This window comes from Cornus florida, unplaced genomic scaffold (assembly GCF_030987335.1).
Source record: "Cornus florida cultivar Cherokee Brave unplaced genomic scaffold, ASM3098733v1 CherokeeBrave_3.0.0_Hap2_Chr11, whole genome shotgun sequence".
Classification (NCBI taxonomy): domain Eukaryota; kingdom Viridiplantae; phylum Streptophyta; class Magnoliopsida; order Cornales; family Cornaceae; genus Cornus; species Cornus florida.
The window spans coordinates 118,374,083-118,389,558 of record NW_026775581.1 but is presented as its reverse complement, the minus strand read 5'-3'; the positions used below and the strand labels follow the sequence as shown (position 1 = coordinate 118,389,558).

Genomic DNA, 15,476 nt, shown 5'->3' with positions numbered 1-15,476 from the left:
AACATCAATTTAATATTTTACATGTTTTCGAAACAAATATTGTTGGTTTATTTTCTTTATTTTTACTAACACATATTTTGTGTTTTTAAATTTTTTGCAACAAATAGATATTAATGTTTTCTATTACTATTCAACACACCACACAGCACAATATGAAAAAAGAGACGGTATGAAAAAAGAAAAGGCTCTTAAAAAAGTCCAATTCCTATGAAAAACACATGAATTTTGGTTTATTTTCTCTTTTAAAATTATATAATTTTAAATTAGTAAATGCTACTACGTGGTAATTTCTTTGAACTTTTTTATAATTTTTATAATTTTTGTCCTGATTATGCAAAAATAAATAAATAAATAAATTAACGAAAAAAGGATTTCTAAAGTGTTTCTACCAAAATACTCCGTGTATATAGATAATTTATCGACAGAATGCAACCGAAGCAAGAATCTATTCTCTCTCCCTCTCTCTCTCTCTCTCAACAGACCAGGGCTCTCAATGGCGGACTCCTTAACTCGTTCTCATGTTGAAGCCAGACTCTAGGGTTTCTCTCTTTGACACTGCATGGCAACTTCTCTTTGATTCCGCGTGAGTTATCTTTCGATTTTCTCTTACTCGATTCTGTATAATATTTGCTGCTTGTAATACACACATGTATGTGTCTTTATAATTAAAGGTTCTAGGGTTTCAATACTTGGGGTCTCTTTGTTTTTTTTTTACCCTTTGCTAAACCGAAACGGTAATGCTGTTGCTGAACTTCAAAATAGGGGCTTTTAGGGTTTCATTGGTTATCTAGATTCAAAGAATCTATACGATTCATAGATTTTACGTTCCTTGGGTTCCTTTCAGTGGATGCGTGCGACTTGAGCTTCCTCTTAAGAAAGCCCTAATTTTTATGTGTCACTTCGTCCATTTTTTTTTTTTTTTTTTTTTTTTTCCCTTAGTGGTAATTAACAATTTTATGGGTTTTGAAGTAGCTCACTCTTTATATATGGCTGACTATAAGGCTACTGGAAAATGAATTTGCTGCTAATTATGCTGGTAAGGTGTCCTTTACTGCAGTAATGCCAATTGCAATCTTGTTGAAGGGTTAACTTTCTTATCTGGCTATTTTCTGAAAAACAATAACTTGGGTCTTCATATTGCTATAGATAGTCTAGTTGTTGCAAGGTGTAGTGTTTGTTACTGTCTGCAATTGTACACCTATGTTAATATTGTGCAATTAGGAAAATTTACATGCGGGAGAAAATGTAACATCAATGTAGTGAAAGCAAAATAAACAACTCTGTTAGAAACTAGTAGAACCAATGGGTCAGTAGCCTAGTGGTATTAGGCTCCTACTTCCCAAAGGAAGGTCAGGGGTTCAAGCCTCAGTAGAGGCATGTGTGTGAGAGTACCAACTAAGGAAAAAAAAAAAAAAAAAAAACTAGTAGAACCTTAAATTGCCGTGTAGAATTTGAACATGCTAACTAACTCTAGGATGCAATCTTCCTTGCGGACCATCCTTCTTGTCTTTTCAGCTTTCCACATTCTTGGTCAATAGAGTTGTGCAAGTGCTGAATCAATCCAGTAGGCAGTTGAATTTCCCATACATTGCCTGGTACATTCGCTATGACTTCTTTAAGTGTTTTGACTTCATAATGAGCAATCTTTTATTTTAACCCTTTCAAGTTTAAGGTTCAACTGATTTACTTTAAAATCTGAATGTGGTGACTGGTGGTACAATCTGCTATGAGATAAGGAAGATTTCGAACATTTATGTTTCTCACTTCTGACTACTAGCTAGATACACCTGCTACTAGCTAGATACACCTGCTATGAGTCATGACCAATGTCAAGGATGTATATGAGAAATTTGTATTGGTTAAAAGTACACAAGGAGAAGTTCATCATATTTGTTGGTTTTCAGAAGTAGTTTAGCTATATTCAGATTCTGGATATCTGTAGATGTTAAGTATTTAATTAAGAAATATCGTTGTTTGGTGATGTAAAGGGCACTTGCTTCAATGCCTTTTTGAGTAGTTACATGTTGGAGAGGTCAACGTACTTTGATGAACATAGGGTAATGTTGAGTGTGGAATGTGAAGGTTAGGGGAATCATGCTAAATATGTTTATTATTGATGATTTAATGAGCGATATTGATTTTCCTGTTAGCTTTACTGATCATACTTGATTTCACTTTTACGTGTGGTAGTAACATTCTGATATGTGATAGAAGTTAAACTAATTCTTATCTTCAGTGCATGTCATTGCATGGGATGTCAAGTGCACAATACAATATTTTATGGCGACGTATTATATTTCTTCGCTATTTATAACCTTCAATTTGGCAGACCTACAATCTTTACAGAAACTAGACATCAAATATATAATCATGTTACGCGAAAATATTAGTTTCTTTCTTTAGGCTTTATTAAATTTCCCTAGGTTAATTGCTATATATAGAGGCTTGGTATAGGGTAAAGAGTTCCATTGTTGTGCTTTAGTTCCATGTATCTCTATATAAGTACGTTTAGACGCTAATATTCAGATATAATTTTTCTGCAGTACATTCATGGGGTTAATGCATGGAGGTTTTACCAAGTGCCTTCAATAGTAGCTGATGCAATTATATTGGAATATCCTTCCCCAAAAGCAACATTGTGCGTTGACACATTATTGGGTTAAACTTGAAGTTCTAGAGTGGAGATTGTATCAAACCTTCTTGAGATAGCAAGATAAAAAGCAATGTTGTATTACAAGAATTTGGAAGAATGCAACGGACTGCACATTAAGTGTCATTTGTATACCATGTTACCTGTTGAACATTAGAGTCATGCAGAATTGAAGTTAACTTGAGGAGGTTGGCTATGAAGGTGGAAAGATATCTTATATTGCACAAAAAGGCTGCAATGCTGCATTATTTATTATGAGTGATTGACCTTTTTGACCATAAGAAAGTTGTTGGTACATTTGGAGGAATAAATTTTGGAGTAATTTGTACGAAAAATCTGAACATTTTATCAAAAGTTGTATAGAACATTTAAAACTGTTTGTTATATGAAACTTTCGGTCAATTGGAAGTAGAGAAGTGGCCGCTGCAAGAAGTTTCTTCTAGTATTTTGTCTACTTGTTACTTCATAATTTAAGCTAGGTTAGACATGGGACTTGAGAGTATAATCATTGCATTGTTTCCGTAAGTAAATCAAAGTTGGCGTCAATGGAACTCATGAATGCTATTCCAATGTTCAACATTATCCATTATTTTTCCAAAACAATACACAATATTAATAAGTTAAATGATATATTTTACAGCTTGCTGAAATAACGCTGATGAGAAATTGGGTCATTGAGGTGGTTGAAAAATCTGGGGTTTTTAATAAGAACTAACATTTAGCATTTTTCGTTGAATTTTCCATTATTTAGGCTTGATTTGGTTTTTCCTTGGATGTCAAATGACATTTCTATTAATGATATTGGAGAACTGGCCATTGATAGAGAGCTATTACTCATTTTATATGAAATTTAATCTCCATCTAGGTAGTTAAACATATTTTACTTAAGGATAAAATATATATATATATATATATATATATATATATATATATATATACAGAATTGTTCGCAAGAAAATGCATGCACACTTGAAGTAGTAACCGTCAGATTCTATTTGGCAGTTAAAAAGGTAGTTTACGTTTTTATATCCAACGGTGATGATTTAATTCGTGTATAAATTCCTTGCACACCAATGAGCAGGTGAACAGTCGTATATATATGTGTGTGTGTGTGTGTGTGTGTGTGTGTGTGCGTATACTTGTAGAATCCTTTTGGTTGTTGAGAAAAGTAAGTTAAGGAAAGGATAAAAAGAGCTGCTTTTCTCTACAACTATTTCGTTTAAAGGAAAGTTTGTGGAAAGTAAGATTTTAACATTTCCACAATGCATAATTCTGTATAAAATGTAGGAAAGGATAAAAAATGCAGTACTTGGTATAAGTCCAATATAAGTGGGGCACATATACAGACGTAGATTGTGCTATTATTTTGCGCAAAGTGGCTGCTATGTGTAAAATAATTGGTGTGGCAATTTGTTTTTGAAGGAGAAAAAAGTTATTCGTGAGGCCCACTCTTTTTCTTGATAGCCAAACACTCAAATTAGTGAGGAAAAACAGTTCCTACTTTTTCTTTTACTTTCCTGTTATTGAGATGCTACACAATAGTGCTATATGGAAACATGGTTTGGCATTTGTGAGCGATTAAGTAATAAAGAATCATTCTCTGATTTCATATCTGAAAATTACTGTGCAATGCATGTATATAACTTCAATAGTTTATGATAATATATGATGGATCCAATTTCTTTATGATAAAATTTTATCAGTCTTAAAAGCCTTTAACTTGTAGTTAAACGAATAAATTGGGATATGCTAATTTAAGCTGGGAGCCTGGGAACAATGACAAACTAATGACAAGTCTTGCTCTCGATGCTGTTGAGGCGTGGTACATCCTGTGTAACATCTGGAATGAATTCTGTTTCTCCTTGAAAGCTCTATATGCTTGTTTATTTATGTGTTCTGAAAGAATGTAATAGAGGATTTCTAGAGGGCTAGTTTTAGTGGAAGTTGGAGGCATTTGATGTTTAAGGGCTCATTCATAGAAGTTTTATTTTCATATAAATTTATCCATGATTTTTTTTTTTTGTCCTTTTCTTTTATGCACAAATTTTTCTCTTTTTGCCTAGGTTTCCGCAGGATTAAATTTTAATTTTCTCTTATACAGTTGACTGCAAACAAAGTAGTATTTCTCAATTTCTCTGAATGATCTCTATGGTGGAGATTTTCAAAAGATTTGTGCATATTTATTTGTTTAGATGCAATATATATATGTTTTTTGTTTTTCACTTTTCTTTTTTGATTTTTGATGGGAGTTGGAAATTTTTATTAAAGAAACGAAGAAAGAGAAGAACTCAATAGGAGTGGAAGAGATTTCCTATAGGATGTAGAATACAAGAGAAGAAGGAAAAAGACAATTCAAAACGAAAAGCAAGAAAGGAAACAAAGCGCGAATAGAGGAGGAAGTGATTTTTAGGATAACATACTAATGAGATGCTCTAAAGGGGCAGACTCCGAACCCTTCAATAGATATTGAGTGCTTTGCAAATCTAGGGCTGAGATGCTGTATCATTTATTAATCCATTGCCCCTCACTTGTCGATATCAACTTATTGATGATTTCATCCATTTCTTGCTTGTTTTCTGGAATTCATGGTTGGAAAGAAATGCTTGAAATTCATAAGACACTTATACCTCTTTGGAAGAAGTCTGGGATGAAGTGCACTCATGTCTTCCCTCTGTGCTACTTCCAGTTAAAAGTTCAAAGGTATCTCTATTGCTGGATTAGGATTTGAAATCAACTACATTACCTATTGGTACCTGTTTTCAGTTGATGTACCTAAATTCAGCTTGGTGGCTATTTGATAGGTAATCATGCCAACATATAAAGGGCATCTTAGAAATCAAGAAGGCAATGTTATCACGTATGTATCAGCCCTTGTTCTCCTTTTGAATGCTCCTATCGTATAGTATTAAAGTTTAGTTTTCTATAAAAAAAGAAAAAGAAAAAGAAAAAGAGATTTATTTTAGCATATAAAAGAAAGGAAATGAAATAAAAATATACAAAAGAAAAAATGTATTAAACAGTTTATTAGCTAAACAGTAGGAATCCCTTGGTGGTTTGTGACATTGAGGTCTCATTGGGATTGAGTTGTAGATATATATATATATATATATATATATATATATATATATATATTTTTTTTTTTCTCCCCCTGAAAGAGCTGAATATGCTAATTTGAAAGCCCTGCAAATTTTGTTTTTCTTGTGTTTAAAATGCCATGTGAGCTTGTGGAACTGGAACCTGAGTTCTAAACTTCCTTTAGAGACCCAATATTTGTTTTCCCCACCAAAGATATGGCTAAAAGCTGAAGCTTTTAAGAATATGATTAGACACGTATTCTGTTTTTTGCCACATTGAAAGTACACCAGGAAAAAAGAAAATTAAGTTCTCTTCTATTTGGATTTTGGAAGCATGTCTATGGTATTTTCCTCTGCAGAAATGTTTTCCAAGTGAAAGCTTAAGTTTGGGGAGGAAGCAAATAAATCATTGAATTATGGAAGTGCAAATGGATTGTGCAAAGGATTTGTGGAAATTTTATAGTAGTGTCAGGAATATTCTTGAATTGGTAAAAGAGGAATATATGTACATGGAGGCTCTCTCTCTCTCTCTCTCTCTCTCTCTCTCTCTCTCTCAAATAAAAATAAAAACTTCCATAGAACAGTGATACCATGTCATTTCGATGACATGGTATTAGTATTACTAATGAATTAAGTATTGACATGCAGTTATGGGGCTCACCAAATATATGCATACATGTGACTCCATTAACTGCCATGTAATCAATTAGTTGTATTGTGTGGACTCCACATGCTTATATGACATGATTGAATTGGTTGATTACACCATGTCAGCAATATGATATGGTATCAATGTTGTGACTTTCTCCCTTTCCCAAGTACTATGATTGTTTAGTCTATGATTGTTTAGTCCCTTATTGATTCTAAAATTTTGCAGCCTTGGATCATGTTGGTAAAGATTGGCCCGAGCTTATCTTTGACTAATTATAAGTTTCACTGAGGCGTAACACTATCCTTGATAGAAATTTCCCAACTATATGGGGAGAATTCAATCTAGTGCAAAAAGTAATTTTATTCAGTGACATTTTATAAAATTGGAATAATACAAAACAAAACTTAAAGAATAACTTGAATGGATATCATGTGGAGAAGGCATGACTGAGTTAATTGTATAGGTGAGCTAGTGAGGCTGGGCAGGCCTGTATTTATGATGTCAAGCTTAACACTGAATCAGCTGTTGGAAATTGAGTCCTGCCCTCAGGCAGTGTAAGGCAAGGTGTGGTTCACTTTAAGAAGCTTATATAGAGGCTCACCAATGGCGATTTCCATTTGGGGTGGGGGGGTGACTGTAGCTTAAACTCATGTTTTGTTAGTATGCAGAAAGCAATTGTTACATATGTATACATTTATGTATAATATGTAGATGTTGAATGTGCACATTAAAATAATAGTGCATCTTATATCCATAAAATTCTCTTGGGGAAATTGACCTACAAGGCTACAAACCAAACTGGGAAGTAAAATAAATTGATTTATGAATATTTGAATAGTAACAGCATTGTTGTTCAGCCGCTTTATGCAGCTATATATGTTTGGAAGACGAAGCAAGAAGTGTCTATAAGGTTGGAGTGTAGGTGTTATATTTTTCCCCTGAATTATTATTATTGTTAGGGTAAACTGGAAAAAACTTTTCATGATTTAGTAAAAAAAAAAAAAAACCTTATACTATTTTTAAAATATGCAGATATTCCCGTGCCGTTTACAATAGTGACTGTAAATTGACATTTTTGGACCTGAAATCTCTATAATACCCTTTTTTATTGATCAAAATGACCTTGGATAATTTTTAGATCCATAAATCGACCCGTAATATAGCCCTAATTTTGTGTCATTAAGTGTACTTTTGTCATTTTACAACCAATGTACAACTTTTAATTTTTTTTCTTCTTGAGGGGCAAAATGGTTAGATGTATGACGGCACTTTTACAGGTTGGGGATAAGTTGAAACTTTCAATAGTTGAGGGGGTTAGTTGCATCACCGGGGGTGTATTTGCAAAACCCTGAAAGTTGAGGGGTTTTTTTTTTAGTCAACCCTTATTAATATCAATATTAATTTTTTGGTGGGTGCGCATGGTGGGCGGTGCTGCACTACTTCTGGATTTTTTTTTCGGCCTTGAATGCAAAGGGTAGAATTGGAGCAAAACCTGGCTCCCCTGGTATTGCCTGTAACTCTGCCTATTTTACATTCTGTACTTTTGAAACTATGATTTGAGATGAAAAAACATTTGATCTTTGTTCATGCAGAATTTTAAATGCTCCTCTTGTGAATAATTACTATACTAAGAAATGAGAAATACAAGGGGATATTAAAGGCTGAAAATTTTATATTTAGGGAGAAAAATTAGTCATTAGGATAAGCATCAAACTCCTTGTCTTTAGGTACTTTATTCAATGATTTTCTTGTAAATTTTTAAGACAACATTACAACAATAAGGTTAGCCATTTTTTGTGGTATGGCATCTTGGGTTATGAATGAATAACATGTTGAAAAGTGATTGTAGAAGCCGCAACAAGGATGCAAGGATGGATGATGACACTACAAAAAACATATAATAGGAAATAAATATATTTAAGAGAAGCTATTATTGGCCCAAATTAAATACAAGCTGAGTGAAACTTGTCTAAAGATAGTTTGCTAAAGTGCGAAAAAAGACCAATGGATGCAGAAGTGAGAATTGATTTCGTTTAACTTGAAGGTGCTACTTGGACAATGATACGGACTTTTTTGGGCTAAGTATCTAAAACACCCCTAGGGTTTACTTTTTGAGCAAATAACACCCCTCTTTTACTTTGGGTATATAACTCCCTCAACAATTTAAAAATGTTGTAAAGAATGACTTTTCGGCTCTTACCGTTAGAAATGCACCGTTAAAAAAACTTGTGCCTGGCACATGATTGATTAAATTTAATAAATACCAAAATTACCCTTTATTGATTCCCAAAACTCCCTTCCCTTTTGTATATAAACCTCAAAAATAAAGGATAGAATAGTAATTATACATTAATGAATTTTTATTTATTTATTTATTTTAATTGTAGGAAGGGCATTTTAGTATTTTTATCACCCATTAATGGCCAATTGACGGGAGGTCCTTATTTGCCCCTACAATAAACGTTAGGGGGTTTTCAGAACCTATAGGGGTTATATGAGCTATATGCATACTACAGGAGTGTTAAATGCTCGCAGCCGACTTTTTTTGAAGTATATGCATAGCCAACTCCAAGTAGTTTGGATCAATTTTGTTGATTTGAGTTGAATATGTACAAAATTGTTTATTTTATTTAAAATTTTAAGATGTAAAAGATGTATACTCTCCTTGAAGTTAGAACTTATAAATTAAGTAAAATCCAGCATGTGATAAAGTAACAAGACATATTGAAAGTTGAAATAATCAAAACTGGAAATGCTGCAAATCAATTGGCAGTCCCTAAATAGTAAATACATTACAGTTACTAACAATGTGCTTAATGGGCTTGGTCAAAGTGAGGATGTTGAGATTGATGTGGTGTTAGACAAGAGTGGATTAATATAGAGGTGATCAATCATGGGAGTTAAGATTGACCAAGATGATTTGGGCATGCATAACAACTAGCAAAGATTAGTAACTTCACCAATGAGGTATAATGACATGTTCCTCCTTAACATTAATTGTAGGGAAGGGAAGACCAAAATTAAAAAGGGTTGCATTAGTGAGGAAATATATCATGGTGCGTGGTTTAACTGAAGTTTGGTTTTACATAGCACATGGTGAAACAGGATTCATGTAGTGGACCCAAATTGTTGGAACAAGGCTTGGTTGTTGAGTTGGCCAATAGTGAGCATAGCTAAGCTTATCTAGTGCTCCGAGCTATACCAAGTTCACCCTAGCTCATTATTGATGGTTTGGAATCAGCTAAAGTAATCAATGAACTCGAGCGCTTCTCAAATTGTTGTTTTGTTATATTCGCTCTCAAACAAGAAAAAACAAATTGGGCAAACATCTTCTTTGAGCTGTCTACAGGGAGGGAAATCGACAGACTCAAGCTCTGTTTTCCTTGGTTTAGTTATTCACTCTCAATGAAGAAAAAAGAACAAATTATCATCAAAATGGGTTAACTATCTTTCAATGAGCCCTATACAGTTGCATCCATGTTAGTTATGTTGAGATCTTGGAAGATTTTCATAATAGATACTGTATTAAGAGAACAGTATTCCCTGTATTCTTATCCTATGTTTCTTCAAGTCCAGTACAGATATATTGTGTATTATGGTTGCCTTTTGGTTTGCAAGTGATTGTAGTTCTAAAGGGAATCTGTATGTCAATGTTGAACTATGAGGCTAGACATGAACTTTTTGACCTTGGTACGTAAATCGTTGCTCATTTGGAAATAATGCCTGGGTTTTTTAGAATGTTTTAGAGGATACTTTTCCACTGGTGAAATGTATCGCTTTTTGTTCATTTATTGTCCTCAGTCATTGAGTTATTGAAAATAATATCTTTCACTATTAGTTCTATGTGCGTGATAACTCAGGTCCTCTCTTTGTAAATTGAGTTGTTGTGTGTTTTTTTTTTTTTATGCATGTGTCGAGTTCAGTTGAATCTCTACTTTATAATTCATTATTTTAGTCCTATTTGTTTTCTGTTGAAATGTTAGAGATTGAAAAAATTGCTAAGTCAGCTTCCTTGTGGTATTATCTGGGGTGTTCATTGTAATTAGAGGGCTTCATTCTAAGAGTTTGCCAGGAAGCGTCTTTGAACTTTTTTTCCCCCCCTGAACTTCTTGCTTGAATTTATTGGAGAGATCAATTGGTAATGTAAAATGTTACATTGTGCCTTTTCCTTTTTTCTTGTTTTCTATGTCTTTTAACTTTTAGTCAAATTGAGGTGGATTTTGTTTGTTTTATTCGAAAGTAAGACAGTGATCTAATCTTTCCTTGCTCATCATTTTATGTTGGAGTGGCAATACTCCACTGTATAAAAGTTTCGAACATGCAATTACACCAATTTGTGTAAGCTTTATCTTGATTTTGGAGATTCAAACCTTGTAGTGGAATTGCATTCTGCTGAATTGCAGAGACCAGAGAGATGGTGAAAGTGAAATAAACTAGAAATTGATCTTATTTCATCCATATTTATCTCTGTTTTGTCTTTCTTTTGTCCTCCAGGTTAAACCGCATTTCATCTAGAGAAAGTAGTGCTGCTTTTGGTGGAAGAAAGATGAGTGGAAGTGCCAGGAAACGAATTTCTAAGTGGGATCTGAAGGAAGCGCCGGAACTTTCAGTAGGAGAGAGACCTGATGACGATTGGCCTGGGAAAGAAGGCAAGTCTGTTAGCCATAAAGAATCGCAACTTGGGTGGCAACCCACAGAGTTTGCTGGTGGTAATGATCCAAAGTGGTACAGTGTGGAAGCCAACAATAAAGATAGCAGAGAATTTTCAGATGCCACAATGACATGGGATGGTGATGGAAGTTACGGCACAAAAATGTCCCCTGGTCTTGATGACTGGAGGCAACGAAACCGCAGTCGCTCCCCTAAGAGCAGTTCGGGCAGATCATACAGGTCTGATTCACTTCTAATCACATCCAATACTGGAAAACTCTCCAAAAGAATAGTAATGTCCCGAACTGATCCTGAAGTTTTTGGATTCTCATGATGATTACTGTCCTCCCACTCAAATTCAACCTTGAAATCTTCTTTCTTATTTATGCTTGGTTTACAAATGTTGTATTTGTGGCAGTGAAGTACATCATGGATTCTAAATTGTCACATAGCTGTACCTTAGGTCCTTAACTCCGTTGTTTTTCAACTTCCATAATTTATTTTAATGGAGTTATCGTCTTAATCTTATGTTTATGTTAGGGCCATCCTTTTTTGCCTTCTAATTTAAAAGCAATTATTTGCATATTTGGCTTGCTCAGGTTCTGGTTATCGTGTACAGGAGCAGGAGCAGGAGCAGGAGCAGGAGCAGGAGCAGGAGCAGGAGCAGGAGCAGGAGTCGGAGCTGGAGTCGGAGCAGGAGTCCAGCACGTGGTTTTAGACGGGAATCAGAAGTAAATGATAGAAGTACTTCATTGCGGCCTTGTAAAGATTATGCTGCCGGGAGATGCAGGAGAGGTGATCGTTGTCAGTATCTTCACCAGGATGATGGAGACTATAAGGATAGGAGATATTCTGAAGGCAGGCAAAGGATTGGAAGATCCAACAATCTCTGTAACGATTTTTATAAAGGCAAGTGTCATAGGGGGGCATCATGCAAATATGTCCATGATAGTGCTGCTTCTGATGGGGTTCGAAAAGGGTCTGCAAGTGAAGTGTCTAGAGAAAGGGAAACTGACAGAAGGAATAAAGGTGCATCATTTGAGTACAGTCGGGATCATGAATCCCGTAGAAGTGGCGATATTCCTTGCAAGTTCTTTGCTGCGGGAAATTGCCGTAATGGAAAATTTTGTAGGTTTTCTCACCATGGCCAGAGACGTGCCAGTCCTGATCAAAGGTCACGAGATGATTGGAGGCGGCCAAGCAACACAGATAATGCATCGAGGGAGAGTCTAAAATGGACTGATAAAACTGTTTCAGATGTTGCAAAGTTGCATGAATGGAGCGATGATAGATATGGAGATGCGAGCGGTCCTGGACAAAGGGCTACTGAACGGTCTATGCACAATAGATGGGAACATACTTCTAACAATGAGGCGACATCTTGGTGTCCCCCAAATAATAGTGGTAAAACACTAGAGAGCAATGAGAGGAATTATCTTCAGGCGAAGGAAGAAAATTTTGGTGCTGGAACAGGTGTCACCAAACCAAGGAGTGCTGATATTTGGCTTCCTGATATGGATATTTCTCCTACATGGAATTGTAGAGTGCAATCTTCAAACCACATTGTTAAAGAAGAGCTTAGTCACATAGTTCAGACTTCACCATCTCTGAATCATACTAGAATCTCTTTACCCACTTGTGATCAGGAGATTACTCAAGAAGCCCTAGGTCAGAAGCATCATGCAGCCATTCAACCAATGATATTTGAGAATTCTTGCAATGACAGAAAAACAACCAGAGATGGTGCTATTTCAACCTTAGATCTAAATATTTCTGCTAATGTCCTGTCTGCACAAAGCTTTGATCAAAATGGCCAGAGTTCAAGTGCAGTTACTGAACCTATTTCCAGCTTAATTGCAGTTGGGCAACATCAACAAATGCTTCATCCTCTCGTTCCAAGAGGAGAAAATGTTATCAACTTACAAAATCATCAATGTTTTCAGGAGGAAAAATCATTCCACAAACCTGTTGTTGGGCTTCCAAATAAATCAGAAGTAACCTCTGAAGTTTCACCAAATCAGAACATAGTAAACAGGGAGCAACTCTCACAACTTACTGACCTTTCAGTCTCTTTAGCTCGGTTTTTTGGAAATGGACAACAGCTTCCTCAATTATATACTGCTGTTAATCAGCAACATTCTGTTAATTTTGTGCAGTCATCCTTTCCTAATTCTACAGAGCCTGTTATTGTGCTTGCCGAAGCATACAGTCAGCAAAATCAAGCCAGTGACCAGAAGCGGTATGACCCTGTAAGTGGTGGTGTTGAGATGAGTAAACCTGATGTCAATATCTCAGTCCCGGGATTTTCAACAAATGTCCTTGAAAAAAAAAGCGTTGAGGGTGGGAAACAAGGAATATTAGCCAAAAATTTATTCCTTCCATCTAGTCCTGGTGGACTAGATGGTGCTGATCCACATAAGACCGGTAATTCAATGGTCGACCTCAATCAAGAGAATCTGCAGTTGAACAAGCTGGATCCAGTGGTCAATTGTGAGGTTGAGGAGAAAAATGGAACAGCGACTGAGGAAAGAAATAAATTGCAAGACAATGATCCCTTGGAGAAGATGGATGGAGATGGAGATGGTAAGGCTGACAAGGGAAAGAAAAATAATGATGTGAAAGGCATTCGTGCGTTTAAGTTTGCACTAGTGGAGTTTGTCAAGGACCTTCTGAAACCAATGTGGAAGGAAGGTCAAGTGAGCAAAGAGGCTCATAAGACTATAGTGAAGAAAGTGGTTGATAAAGTGATGGGTAGCATCCAAGGGGCTCAAATTCCTCAGTCACAAGAAAAAATTGATAATTATCTGTCATCTTCAAAACCAAAGCTCACCAAACTTGTACAGGTAGTTCTGATTCTTTCAAGCCTATACTCAGATAATAATTTCAGAGGACATGTGGCAAAAAGAGTTGGAAAGTCACTGAAATTTTCTACTCTGTCTTAACTGATCATTTCTAATTGGATTTTTTTGCCCACTCATTTATCTTTTTCTGATAAATCAAAATGGGTTTCTTTTTCTAATTTGTTTTTGGGTATTTTTCCTTCTAATGGACTCCTTTCCACAAATGAAGTTTATACCCGATTTGTTTCTCTAGTAGATAGAAAAATGAAAGGAACCTTTTTAACATCTGTTTGCTGTTGGAATGTATGTGTTTTATTATAGTATCTCATGGATTTACATATGCTCCTTGGAAATCTACTACCCTATTTCGTTTAGTCAAACTATCTATGAAGGAAATCATTCACCTTTACTTAATTTAAACTGCCCTAACTAGAACTCTCTGTTCTAACTGTTACTACACTTAACAATGATCCGAGGATCCTCAATTTTTCTGAACTCTGTATCAGTATGCATGTGCCTTTTTTTTTTCCTGCTAAATACAGGTGTATAATTGTGTAATACAAGACGTTTTTTCCAGTTGCTTCCTTACCTTCTGCTTTACTCCATTTGTATGTTTTAAATATAGTTCTCTAACATAAATGTTCTATAACCTTGTATTATATATATATATATATATATATATATTTGTTGCGGGCACTTTCTGAATTTCATTATTTCAACACTAAGTTTTCTTTGATGATGGGCCATTTCCTCCTGCCAAATACATAATTATCAACTTTGGAATATGGTGAATCTGATTTAGAGTATTGAATGTTTAGAAAATTTCTGCTTGATATCTCCAAATTGAGGATGTGTTTGCTTTATTTTCTTTTTCCCTCTTTCCTTTTATTTTTAGGACAGAACTTTTCAAAATTGAAAAGCATGTAAACTCTCTAAATACCCCCCCGTCAACTTGAAAATTTTGTTTACCATCTTTGTATTTCTTTCTTTGCAGGCATATTTGGAAAAGTATCAGAAGAGCTAATTGTCACATGAAACTCCCGGTGCTTTTCCCTTTTGTTTTTTTTGGTTATCTTTTTCTTTATTTAGTTCTTGTATCATACAACAGGGTGTTAAGTAATTTGTTTGTAACTAAGTTTCTATAGTTGCTAGAAATAATTTATCATTCTGTTTTATGTACTTTACTGGTTGAAAACAGGTTAGCTTCCCCGGTCTCCTGCAACTGCAAGTAAAGACGCTAGTTTCTGTTTGGGAAGTCTCCATTCTGTTGTTACTGTCTCTCCCTTGAGTAAAATAAAATGAGTGGAACATGTTTAAATGCAGTGAGGGTATTATTGCCAAGACTGGAGCTGAAGATTTGATTATTGTTGTGGCCTTGTTGAGTTTTCTGGAACAGAGAACTTTGCACAGGTGTTGCCATCTTTTTGCATGGAGGGCTGAGATACAGAGATGCAGTCAAGCCGAACTGTTCATGGATAATTTAGGCTCGGCCCGCCCAATTAGAGATCGATTCGTTTATTAAGTAAATGTCTTCAGTCCGAACAATATTTTTGAACCCAATAACTGGGGCGTGTTAGGCTTGTGAATATGTTAATGAACAGGTGTTTGTG

General features: G+C 35.2%; 1 protein-coding gene across 5 annotated transcripts; it reads left to right on the top strand.

Annotated features, from left to right (window-relative positions):
• The first annotated feature begins 393 nt into the window (after positions 1-393).
• LOC132286903 (zinc finger CCCH domain-containing protein 38-like) lies at positions 394-15,188 on the top strand. Of its 5 annotated transcripts, none has more exons than XM_059789326.1 (5): positions 394-583; positions 10,871-11,266; positions 11,646-13,869; positions 14,861-14,909; positions 15,065-15,188. In XM_059789326.1, the coding sequence occupies exons 1-4, from the start codon at positions 519-521 to the stop codon at positions 14,888-14,890; spliced, it is 2,715 nt and encodes a 904-aa protein (XP_059645309.1). In that variant the 5' UTR covers positions 394-518; the 3' UTR covers positions 14,891-14,909; positions 15,065-15,188. The 5 variants fall into 5 exon arrangements, 3 of the variants coding, with proteins under 3 accessions (XP_059645309.1, XP_059645310.1, XP_059645311.1); XM_059789328.1 differs by adding an exon at positions 1,516-1,595 and having other exon boundaries at positions 448-583; positions 14,861-15,188; XM_059789327.1 differs by having other exon boundaries at positions 395-583; positions 11,658-13,869; positions 14,861-15,188.
• Positions 15,189-15,476: the final 288 nt, after the last annotated feature.

What these genes read in the sequence shown, in the direction of transcription:
- LOC132286903 (XM_059789326.1), top strand. Translation starts at nt 519, where the DNA reads ATGTTGAAGCCAGACTCTAGGGTTTCTCTCTTTGACACTGCATGGCAA. An exon ending in AGTTCGGGCAGATCATACAG is followed by an intron (nt 11,267 to 11,645) that starts GTCTGATTCACT and finishes TATCGTGTACAG; the next exon opens with GAGCAGGAGCAGGAGCAGGA. An exon ending in AGCTCACCAAACTTGTACAG is followed by an intron (nt 13,870 to 14,860) that starts GTAGTTCTGATT and finishes CTTTCTTTGCAG; the next exon opens with GCATATTTGGAAAAGTATCA.